Below are 12,245 nucleotides of genomic sequence, written 5' to 3' on the forward strand. Positions count from 1 at the left end.
AGGCGCCGCCGTCAGACCCCCTCCCGCCCTCGGCTGAGCCCCGCCATCCCCCCCTTTCGGCGGAGACATTTGCGAAGCCTTTTTCCAAGATGGCGGCCTGGGGAAGGAGGCGCGCGGGGCCCGGCAGCTCCAGCGGCGGCGCCGCGAGGGACAGGTGAGTCTCGGCGCTCGGCCGGGGAAGCCGGGCCGCCTCGCCTCGCCTCTTCGAGCCGGGCCCCGGCCCTGTGGCAGGGAAGCGGCGCCGGGGCCTGCACGACACCCCCCTTTGGAGGGCGGCCAGCAGCGGGCCGCTGCTTGGCCAAAGGCCGGGGGAGGGCAGGCAGACGCCTCTCCCGGCCTCGATGGGCTACAACGCCCATCGTCCCCAGCGCGGCTGAGATGCCCCGTTATTCCTTCCTCCCCTCCAGTCCTGAGGGATATTCCCCCCCGCAAGAGTCAGGGATTGGGGGGTTGCACGTCCGGATTAAACCGGGGGGGGGGCTGAGGTTGAGGATGAGGATGGGGAGGAAGGCCTGGTGGGGCCACGAGTTGAGCTGCCAGCGTTTTGAGCCTGGGGGGCGGTGGGAGAACCCAGCCTCGGGGGAGGGAGGGAGAGAGAGGGGGGCTGTGGCGGGTCGTGTGAACCCGTCACGGGCTGCGGGGATGACCTTGGGAGGCCGCAGCCCCGAGAGCGGCAGAGAAGAGAAGCGGGGTCCGGGGCAGGAGTGGGGCCGGGGGAAGCGCCTCAGAAGGGACCCTCTTTGGTTTTCGCGGGAGGAAAAGTGAGGGAGGGGAGGGGGCTTTCAGGCCGGCAAGATTCTGTTGCTGTCACCTTCCCGTAAAGGTAGGGTTAGGACTCAGGCTTTGGTTGCCTGGTCTGGATTACGTGATAGGGCTGACACAACCTGGGCAAGGGGGTGAGTGGAGCCCCCGGGTGAAAGGAGATCCTGGGAAAAGCAGCAGCAGGTGATACGGGGGGCGGGCCATGGCCTAGGGTGGCTGTGGCTGTAGGAAAGGTGGGGGGAGCCGGGAGAAATAAAGGAATGGGCAAAATACTTGTGTGCTGGAGGGGGCTGAAGTTGCATTCGTCCTGGGGGGGAGAGAAGAGAGTCCAGCTGCTTTGCAAAGGCCTGGGCTTTCTGGAAAGGGTGGGCTTTGCTGCGAAAAGGGAATTACTATTATTATTATTATAATTACAGTGTTAGATTTTTATGCCTTCTTTCTTATATATAACTCAAGGCGGTCAACATTCCTAATTGTGCGCTGGGGTGGACGTGCAGGAGACGGTGAGAAGGGAAGGCCCAAATCCGCCCTCCGCTCAGGAAGCTCTCTCCCTTCCTACACGTCGGAAGTGTGGGGCAGGGGGACAGAGGTGCCCGAGCTGCGGCTAAGGGTGGTTTCTGGATGCTCTCAATTTTTTATTTCATGTTGTCATTTCTGCACACTCCTCTGAAGTCCTCTGAAAGTGACCTCTTGCTGCACAGCTGTTAGTGCTGGTTGAGTGATTTATGTTTTTTTAGGTGGGTGATGTGTTTGTTCCGGATGTGGAAAATTAGGTTGGGGGCTGGCATGGGATTAATTGGGGTCTGGGCTCTGGAAATTTGGAAAGGCTTGGAAAGCTCTTGGCTTTGGAAATTAACCATTTCGCCATTGGCTCTCCGAGCAAGATAGAAAAGTGGGCAGATGGATATTTTGTTGGCAATGGTAAGTAAAGAGTCTTAATATTGTTTCGAGGAAGGTAGGAGGGAGTGCTTGAGCTGAATGAAAGGTGGGCAGTAAGTATTTTTATTTTCCTCTCAGATTATCTTCTGGGGAAAAAGAGAGTGACAACACAGCTATTATGTAACAAAATCTGAAAATTGCAACTTAACTTTTATTCTACTGTCCAGGTTCAAAGTTTCCAACAAGCTTTTCTAACTTCATGGCGTTGCTCGTTGCATTATTTCCTATGCTTTTATTTTTACATTTTGATGTTAAAATAGTTGGATCTGCAAAGGAATGAAAGACATTTTTAAAAGAGCTTGATTTTCCAGAAAACATGTTATTTGTTATGTATGTTTATGTAAGAATACCAGAAGATACTAGAACCTGGGCCTACTCTAGAGGGCTTTGCTACAAATACTCATGTTGGGAAGCTGGGGCGTGTTCCTGAATGGGCATTGTCCCTCTACAGACTGAATAAACTACATGTGACTTTTGTTATTTTTTTAAATAATTTTGTTAAACATCACTATTGAAAAGATAAAAACGAATACAAACTGAATAAATAAAAGAATAAAAAGAAAAGGTAGAAAGTGTAGAAAAGGAAAAATATAGAAAGAAAAATAAGAATATAGTAAAGAAAAGAAATATATAAAGGACGTCCCCTTCATCACAAGTATAAACAATTTTAGTAACTTATCACCTTCTCTTAAAATACATAAAATGATCTCTTCTTCCCATATCCCATCTCTTATCTATAAACAAGTCCTTAAAGCGTCGTCATTCAGTCCTGATCAGCAAAAGTCCATTAAGAGTTACCAGAGATAACAGCAGATCTATTTCAACCTTGATTGAATAAATTAATTTTATATTCCTTCTTTTTACTTTTAACAATCTTGATATTTAATCCCTTCAAATAATGACCTAGAACTTAATTTCTTTTCATTTTTTCTTTGTCCCTTCTCACAAAGTCCTTCAAAACTTTAATAAGTCTCTTTTGTAAATCCAATATAGGAAAGTTATCCAGGTCACTCTTTAGATTTGTTATCTCTATGTCCTTTTTAATTATTAAGACATCAGCTGGCTTCATTCGTATATCTAGTGTAGCATCGTTTTTCATATCATTCTTGTAGTCTGTCATTTTTAAATCCATTTTCAAATCAGTCTCAGTCTTGTCCGTTAAAACTTGTTCCTCTTCCATAACATCTTTTAAACACAGTCTGTCTATAATGGCAGACGCTTTTAAACTTAACTTCTGGGTCCATTGTTCACAAATATCCTTCAATATGTCCAATGTTAAAGTATTTTGCTCCATTCTGTATTAGTAAGTCCAATTTAAGTATTCTTTTTAACTGTAATCTTTAATTCCCTCCAGGGTCCAACCTTCAAAGTCTCATCCTATCATTTTTTTTTTAGAATTCAAAACAGCAGCATTTTCCCACAGGAAAGATTCTTATAATTAATTTTAAAATCTTATTTCAAATCCATCTAGACCCTTAGTCCGTTTGTAACTTTCCAAAATCAACATTCTAATCACCCTTTTGCTGTTTATTTTTATAGAGATAGATATATGAATAAATAAATAAAATTTGTCACCGCCTATCTCGTTGAAAGCTACTCTGGGCGGTTTATGGAAGAGATAAGATCTATTAAACCAGAATATAAAAATAACTTATAAAACATTTTTAGTCCTTAAACTGGTATTTAAAACTTCTTTAGCTAAGGATTGAAGGAAACTTATCCAGTGTTATAAAACTTGTTAATCCAAAGGTTCTTAATAGCTGAAAAGCAACTCTGACAGTGATTAATAAATGAAGCTCGGCAAACCTTATGTCTATATAGGCTACGTTACAGCTGTGAGCTTGATGGAAATCCCTCGACTCCCAGCTGCTCGCTTCACAAGTTGACTGCAAAAACCCTGGTTCCTGCAGACTACTCATGAGGGGCAGCTGTCCAGATACAAGTGGACGATCTCACAATCTCTCCCTTTTCCAGAGAGACTTTGCTGGCCAGAATTTGCCGTCTGGCCACTGATCTCCGCTGTGATGCCGTCCCTGCTCCTTCAGCATGAATCCTCACCAGAAGTCCCGCGTGGATTTTGAAATCCATGGGTTACAAAGCAAAAGATGAAATCATGATCTAGTTTGCATTTCTTAGGTTGCTGTTCCCAGTGAGGAAATGATGCTTGAAGCAGATACTTCATTTCTCTAGTCTCTTTAATCCAGTGTTTCTCTACCGTGGCAACTTAAGACGTGTGGACTTCATCTCCCAGAATTCCAATGCTGGCTGTGGAATTCTGGGTGATGAAGTCCACAAGTCTTAAAGTTGCCAAGGTAGAGAAACACTGCTTTAATACAAGATAAAAGAGTAGGTCTGATTATTAGTCTTCTACATGCTCTCCAGAACAGGGCCTAGGCCTGAAATATGTTTCCGTTCTGTTCTGGGATCTCATCCAGAGGGGCAGGGACACACCCTGGCTTGTATTTATTAATTTTTATTTACTTTATAAAGTTTCCTTCTCAATTGTTGGAAACACCCCCTTCCCCTCCAAAGTAAAATCAGCTGTAGCGAAGCATTATGTTTACCCTGGGAAAAGTATTTGTCAGCTGATATTTTTTATTACCCATATTTTGGAAAATGGAGGAGGATAGGTAGACATTCTCGTCATCAGGGTTTCCATGCAGCTGTCCCAGAAAATTCTTCTGAACCACGTCGCAAATTTGGATCTCATGTTTCTGGCCAAGCACATCTTAGTTAGCTGCATCATAGTGGATTCTTTCCTTAGAGTTCTCCCACATCTTTTTTTCTTTTCCCCCTGCTTTTCCAGAAACATCTGAGTCCCTAGCTGTGGCTGTGAATGTAGTTTAGATACAAAATGGAGTCAATCACCCGATATCTGCAGAATGCATGCCTTTTTTTCACAATGGTTGGGTATCCAGTCATTTGTATCTGATTCCTCCTATTCAGAGCTGTTTTTTCCTGGCCCTTTTTCTGAAGCTGTGTTTGGACTGCTAGTTCGTTTTGAAGGCATTGGTATGAAAGGACTAATAGTAGGGGAATTAATAACACCCTACTGCATTGTTTCCCAATCCTGGCAACTTTAAAATACGTGGACTTCAACTCCCAGAATTCCCCAGCCAGGCTGGCTGGGGAATTCTGGGAGTTGAAGTCCACACATCTTAAAGCTGCCAAGGTTGAGAAACACTGGTCTAATGGCTCAACTGTTGTATCTGAAGATGCATTACAGATTTAGGAGCAGGTAACATTGTATGTTATCCTTTTGCACTCCTGCTTCGTATAAAATTGGGATCTGCTAGACTCATAACTGGAGTGCTGAGTCAGTCATTTCCTAGTGTAAATATGTGTTGCTGTTTCAGTTTTGCCTACATTTTCAGCCATAAATGATTGGCTTACTTTTTCTTGTTGTGAACTTGGGTGCCTGTAATTAACATGACACCATCTCTGGCTGTTTTAAATGAGTACCTTTTGCATGTTTGGAAAGTGCCAAGTAATCAATAGATATTGCTAATTGATCATTACCGTCTAGTCAGATCACTATGTAAAATTTGTTTTGCTAGAGTAGTTGTCAGATCTGTATAAAGCTTGTAAGTGTTGCTGGGCACATTCATTTATAGCATGAAGAAGGTGATGTTTCTGATTTAAATGACAGTTTACGTGACTTAAAGAGATTCAGTCTCTTGCCTGCCTTTTCAAAACTTTTATCAGTCTAATGCGATAGTCTAGAATAGAATAGAACAGGAATAGAATTGTTTTTTCAGAGAAGAAAATGTGAAGCATTTCCTTTGCCTCCGTGCGTTCCTTGATGCATTTCTGCATAGTGATCCTGGGCTTAAGGAACAGAATGTTTTTTGGGAGGGAGGCATGTTCTAGCTGACATAAGAAGCACAGGACGACCATTTCAACAAGGAGACCTTAGAATCTAGGCCAACAGGTCTGCACATTTGTGAGGCTATCTTAACAGGTTTGCCTTTCACTGCAAGCAGAGCAATTCTTCAGTAAACTGCAGATATTATTTCTTAAGCAGTTTCTGGTCTTTGTGAAAGATTATAGCAATGTGCCTAACTCAGCAGTTGCATGCATGTTTACTTAGAAGTAACTCATTGAAAAGTGGGTCCTAGCAAGATCATGGTTTGTAGCTTGCCTTGGCTAGGAGCCCATTAAATGGCCTATTTCTCATATTCTGAGTTGTAGCCCCTACTTGGAATAATAGTAAATAGTAATTGGTGTGATTTTAGACTTCTGTGTTCCTCCCTACCAAACATTGATCTCCCATTTCTCTCTCTGATGACACCCCAAAGAACTAGACTGCAACTTCTCTTTAAAGATAGAATGGATTATTTTCAGTGGATAAAATTAATTGTAATGTTGCTTTTGGCTCCAGATGCCAAACTCTGAATTACAGCAGAAAGCTTGCAGCCCTATCCCGCATTTGGTCTGTGTTAGATTTCAAGTTGGGCTAACTCTTTGCTTGTTCCCTTTGACTATGGATCTCTACAGAGGTTAGATATGAGTGAACTAACCATGGTAGGGTGGAGATAGACATCTTGGGAACTTTTTTTCTTGCACTCGTTTCAATGTTGAGCTTTTCTGGGCAATCTTATGAAACAGAACCCTGACTGGGAGATATTCAAACCTTCAACCATAATTAGAACAGAATAGTTTTTTGTTCAGTGGAATAACTTTTGAGCCTGGATCCTTAGGTGGGATGGCCAGGCCTCTTAGTTTGGGGCTGTGTTGGGTGGGCTGCTCTGATCTGATGTCAGAAACTCTCAGCCTCCAGTGGGATGAGGCTGAGTGGTTCTGTGATGCGGCAGAGCTCACGTACTGTCTCTCTTAGGCCCTGTACCATGTGATATGAGTCCTGTGAAAGACCATTGCCGTCCACAAAGAAAGAGTTCATCTCTTTCCAGGAGCTACTACTGGAAATTTCAGTCTTGGTTTGCTATTCAAACAGACCATTTATTTTTATATAAACGGTGAACTAACCTTATAAGCATATTAATGATTGATCCAGGAAATATCCAGAGATGCCTGCATATACTGTTAATGTAGTATACATAATTCATATGTGCGCTTTCACATTTTCTGTACTGTTTCTGAGGCCTGTTTAATCTTGGGACAAGCTTTTTAAATGTGTCTGTTTGGTATTGATAGCTGGAATAAAAAGGTAAAATTAAGAGAAGTTTATCATCAAGTAAGTGACATCTGATTTTCCAGTACTCAGTACTTTGTTACCAGCTCCTCGATGTGGCGTATTTTTATGACATTGAAGAAAGAACTGCAAAAAGGATAATAAAAAACTGCTCCTCTTAGTTAGAAAAAAATCTTTAGTACAATATTTTCAAATTCCCTATTACCGTGGTGCACAACAAATAGGAATCCTAAATGTGCAGCTTTCCTGGCTTAAAGTTGGTAACCTCCTAGTTAATTTAAGCATTATTTGATATGTCATCTGCAGCTATAATAGATATGTGAACATGAATATGCAGCAATTGAGTTTAGGATGGGAATTCCAATTTCTAACTACTGAGTCCATTTTCTAGACCAGGGTTTCTCAACCTTGGCAACTTTAAGATGTGTGGACTTAACTCTCAGAATTCTGGCTGGGAAATTCTGGGAGTTGAAGTCCACACATCTTAAAGTTGCCAAGGTTGAGAAACACTGTTTTAGATTTTTAAGAATTATCCTTCTCTCTGTGTGTCCATACATTCTAAGCAAACAGTGTGATCTTAACATTTAGAATCCTGGGATTTATCATTCCCATTCCCACATCAAATCAACTGTGAGACGGTGGTGAAATGTTTATAGACAGCATCCTGGTTCACCAACTCTACTTTCACTTGGGCTAATTGAGGAATTGATGATTTCAAATGCAGGATTTCAACCATCCTTCAGCTTTCTGAGAGGGGTAGAATTCTCTGACAACTTTGGGACACCCCAACCAATGAATATAACGTTATTAAAGTTGCTCCTAAGGCCGTTGTAACAGCTGGGTGGGATCAAGCCAAAATTCATGTAGGACAGCATTCTGTTCCCCACCAGATGTCATTGAAAGCCCGTAATGTACATAAATTACCTTCGTCCCTGCTCGTGTTTCTCTTCCCATAGGTATAAATAGCCTCTATAGATCCTTCTCTGCTACCCTGGGGATTGTCACAGGGAAGATATTTGGTCAAATCCCTAAAGTTCACACTGTCCATCCCTGTATTACTGATGCAAACATTCGAGACAGACGCTAAACAAATACCATGAAATCCAAAGCCCACTTTTGTTATTGACATGAAGCTCCAGAGAATGAATGTGCTGCTCCAAAGGTCTGCCACATCCTGGAGTGAACAAAAGTGCCCTTTCTGTCTGTGTGGTATTGCTTAGGTTTTGCGAAAAGCTTTTCCCCGACATGGTGACTTTAAACTGTGCTAAGTTGATCAGCCTGCTTTGTATACCCAGCACAGTGCTAGCAAAATACTTGACTCCCTTGTTCTCTGGGAGTAGAGTCTGATTTGAGGTCATCCAGCGAAGGCTTTGTCTTTTGCTGACATGTTCAATGGAAGGCCAGAGTGAAGAGCTGGGAGCTAGTCTTGCATTATCAAAGTCTTGAGACATGCACGGTCCACCATTTCACAGGTTCTAGTAGGCAACATTGCTCCTCAAAGTTTTGAAGTTACTTTCCAGTTGCCTGATAGTCATTGAAGCAATGAGGTTTCCCAACCCTCCACGAGACAAGCTAGCCAATCTTTCAACTCTCTCTCTCTCGTTAATGTTTCCATTTAATTCATTTTGATTCCTCCCAGCAATTAATAGTGGCATCCAGGATCTTCACATTTGACCAGACGGCTCATAAATTAAACATTAGAATATCCACAACAAAGCTCCAGAGACTACTGTGCTTGTCATTGTTTGCTCTTTAGTGCCGAAATGTGAGAGTCACAAGCTACTCAGTCGACAGAATTATGGCCGTTTGGCATTTTGTCAGACAGTTCTGAGCACAGTTTTGGATTCCTCTGAACAGCCCTGGGGGTTGTCGTGGAGGGCCCAGAAGGACCCAGACCGATCTCTCCAATCGTGGCTTCCAGAATTCTCAGCCCGAGCCAGAGCTGGCTAGAGCAGTCTGGGGGTTGAAGTTGGCCCATTTTTATGGTGCCGAGGTGGGAAAGATTGGCTCACACGCTGGCCTGAGAAGGCCAAGGGCTCCCAAGTCGCACCAAAGAGAAGAGCAGAGGGGGAGGCCTGTGCACACACCCCTCTAAGTAACTCTGCCTTCCTTTCAACAGGGTCTCCTTGTCTGCCACGGACTGTTACATCGTTCATGAAATCTACAACGGGGAGAACGCTCAGGACCAGTTTGAATACGAGCTGGAACAAGCGTTGGAAGCTCAGTACAAGTACATAGTGATTGAGCCAACGCGCATTGGGGACGAGACTGCCCGTTGGATCACGGTTGGGAACTGCCTGCACAAGACGGCGGTGCTGGCTGGCACGGCCTGCCTCTTCACCCCTCTGGCTCTTCCCATGGATTATTCCCACTACATCTCTCTGCCAGCCGGCGTGCTGAGCGTTGCCTGCTGCACTCTCTATGGGATCTCTTGGCAATTTGACCCCTGCTGCAAGTATCAGGTGGAGTACAACGCCTATAAACTCTCCCGCCTGCCCTTGCACACGCTGACCACTTCCACCCCGGTCGTGCTAGTGAGGAAGGACGACCTGCACAGGAAGAGACTGCACAACACAATAGCTCTGGCTGCCCTGGTGTACTGTGTAAAGAAGGTGTATGAACTCTACGCTGTATGATTGCGGCCGAAGAAGGGGGAACCCGCCAAGACAAATAAGGTGTATTAAAGACTCCTACAGGAACATTCGACTTTTTCCTCTTGAAGTGGTGCCTGGAAAGCCGTTGGGTTTACCCAATTATTATTATTTTTTTGGTTATTTTTGAAAGAAACAATCACACATCACGGGTGCATCAAGGGAATTTTGTTATTTTTTACGCCTCAGACCTGGATCTGCAGTGGAGTGGAACAGTATGAGCGCCGAAGACAGTAATGGGATCTCAGTGAAAGGAAATGACACACAGGAGGGGGTGGGTAGATTTTGGTCCCCCCCCCTTGGGAAGAACCTGAAGTATATTGTTTAATTGTATTCTACAGAACCAGCTCAAAGATATCACTGACCATTCATTAAAGGATGCGAATTTCAAGTGGTCCTTTGTTTTGGTGCCAAACTATCTGGTGGAAGACTCTTCTTAATGGCTGGCCCAGTTTCAAGGGACCTGGCTGAAAGCTTACTCTCAAGCAGATCAAGAGAATCTGCAACAAAAGGTTGATCAGTAGCCTTGGTTGGGTTCACACATTGCACCAAACTGTAATGTGTATTTGGCTGTGGTGTGGAACCAGCCATTGCAGTTTACAAAATATAGTTTATGGCAGTGTTGTCCAAACTTGGCCACTTTAAGATGAGTGGACTTCAACTCCTAGAATTCCCCAGCCAGCCATGCTGGCTGGGGAATTCTGGGAGTTGAAGTCCACTCATCTTAAAGTGGCCAAGTTTGGACAACACTGGTTTATGGCTTGAGGTTGGATATGAACCACGCCACTATTGCTTGTTCACCAAACCATAGCTTAAGCAAAGCATGCTTTAGCAATATCTGACTAGTTTTTCCCAGCACTATTTTTAATGGGTATTTGAACTACAGGGATAGCAGTTCAGTGTTTTTTCTGGTTCCCATGCCCAAGTTAGAATCTTCCTTACAAAGCAGGTTAAGGAGAAGCTGGTAGGCATCTGTTAACTAAATTAAAGTGAACTTGAAAACTCTGATGGTGCTACTTAGGGGAGGTTCTTTGATGCTGAGTTTGCTGAGAATAATTTGCCCCTTCTCATAACTCTGCAGGTATGAAACAACGTTAATCATTTTGTAAAAAATCCCTCATGCCTGGTACGTTTCAGTATTGTATATGAGGAAAGAGGACCTAGGTGCCCGTTACATCTGTTTCATATATGTGCGTGTGTGTGTGTAAATAACTGAGCCAAGAGCAGTTTGAAAATTTCAAGAAATTAAAGAACTGGACAGGGTAAACAAATACATTTTTTAAAAAAAATCAAAGACTCTTACCTGCTGCGCAGAAAGGTAAGATCACCTGTTCAGTGCAAGCGTGATTTAAATTGTATACGGGTATATTCACTGGCTTGGTAGGTACCTTCCATTTGACTGTTGTATGGTAACGAGGGGCCTTGAAATGGCTTCCCACAAGGGCAAAGCCAGAAGTTGATGCTATTTTTAGCTTTGGGAATCTAGAACGACGAGTCAAGCTCCAAGCAGGAAGAAGCACTCTTCAGTAGGGCAGTTAGGTCAAATGTTGCGCTCCTGTGGCTTTCTGGACACAGCACCTATTAGGAAGCCCAGTGGATTCCCACTGTTATAGCCTCTTTCCATACAATAGCAGGTAGGTAATAGAATATCTTTTCCTCGAGTATTTAGGGCAGCGATTCCCTTAAAAACGAGACGTGAGAGAAACAGCGATTAAATAATTCTGGCTTCTGTTTGGCCCGATTGCTAATATTCACTGAACTCAAAGTAAACATATTAAATAGTTGCTATTTATAGTAACCAGCTTTTTCCCCCCAGAACGTGTCAGCAGATGTTAAAAAGGGTCTGGATTGTCTGGCTGAGGAGTAGGGGAAGCGATGAACGGGTTTCACATTAAAATAATGTGCATTTCACAATGGTAAACCTGGCTTGAGGTTTGGCTTTAGAAAACTGCTAAGGTTAGACAAGAAGAGGCAAAGTACGTTCAGGGTATAAACAGCAAGCTCAACCCCCCCACCCCCCAGTAGTTTCAGCTTTCCTAAAGGTCTACTGCTCTACTAGCCAGTATGCTGACCAGCATCAGATGCAATGAAGTCAGTCGTCAGCAGAACCATGCAGGTTTTGCCACTGTCTGAAGTTGGCAATGTCTGTAAAGCTCTGAGATGTTTTAAATGAGAAAAAACAGACATAAAGACTAGTTTTACACATTGCGTTAAGTCACAGTTTATTGAACCCTGGGCGAGTTTGGCACACCATACTAGTCAAAACAAACTCCATTAGGGTTTAGTGTGATATATGAAGTAGCTTTTCTATCTTGGATACTAAATGCCTGTAAGTCTCCCACGAATCGCATCCACGCTATTCTTTTTAGCTTGGAATATTTTAATACCTATTGCGGACAACTCGCTTTTTTCCTCTCTTGTTTACAAAATAAGTGTGAAAGATAGCTTGAAATACAGGCGATATCAGAAAGAACTCAAGAATATTGAGCCGTTAATAGCATGTTGTCTTCTGAAGACCAATTGGGAAACGTGTCAGCATACAGCTTCCTTTCCCTGAATCTGAGTTGAACTTCTTAGAATTGATTTCTTGCACTGTACATATAAAGTGTTCTGCGGTGCCTGAAGATTTTTAGTTGGTGATGACTGTTGCCCCTAGACCAGTGTTTCTCAACTTTGGCAGCTTGAAGATGTGTGGACTTCAACTCCAAAATTCCCCAGCCAGCATCTTCAAGTTGTCAAGG

The 12,245-nt window shown here is 43.4% G+C and overlaps 1 protein-coding gene across 1 annotated transcript; it reads left to right on the forward strand.

Annotated features, from left to right (window-relative positions):
* Positions 1 to 9,895, forward strand: TMEM11 (transmembrane protein 11). The gene is made up of 2 exons (XM_088148031.1): positions 1 to 154; positions 8,973 to 9,895. Exons 1-2 carry the CDS (start codon positions 90 to 92, stop codon positions 9,487 to 9,489), a joined length of 582 nt encoding a protein of 193 aa, XP_088004157.1. The 5' UTR covers positions 1 to 89; the 3' UTR covers positions 9,490 to 9,895.
* Positions 9,896 to 12,245: the final 2,350 nt, after the last annotated feature.

Source organism: Python bivittatus, unplaced genomic scaffold (genome assembly GCF_059951505.1).
Source record: "Python bivittatus isolate LINGU-HERP-01145 unplaced genomic scaffold, Pbiv_v1 ctg000560_np1212, whole genome shotgun sequence".
Classification (NCBI taxonomy): Eukaryota; Metazoa; Chordata; class Lepidosauria; order Squamata; family Pythonidae; genus Python; species Python bivittatus.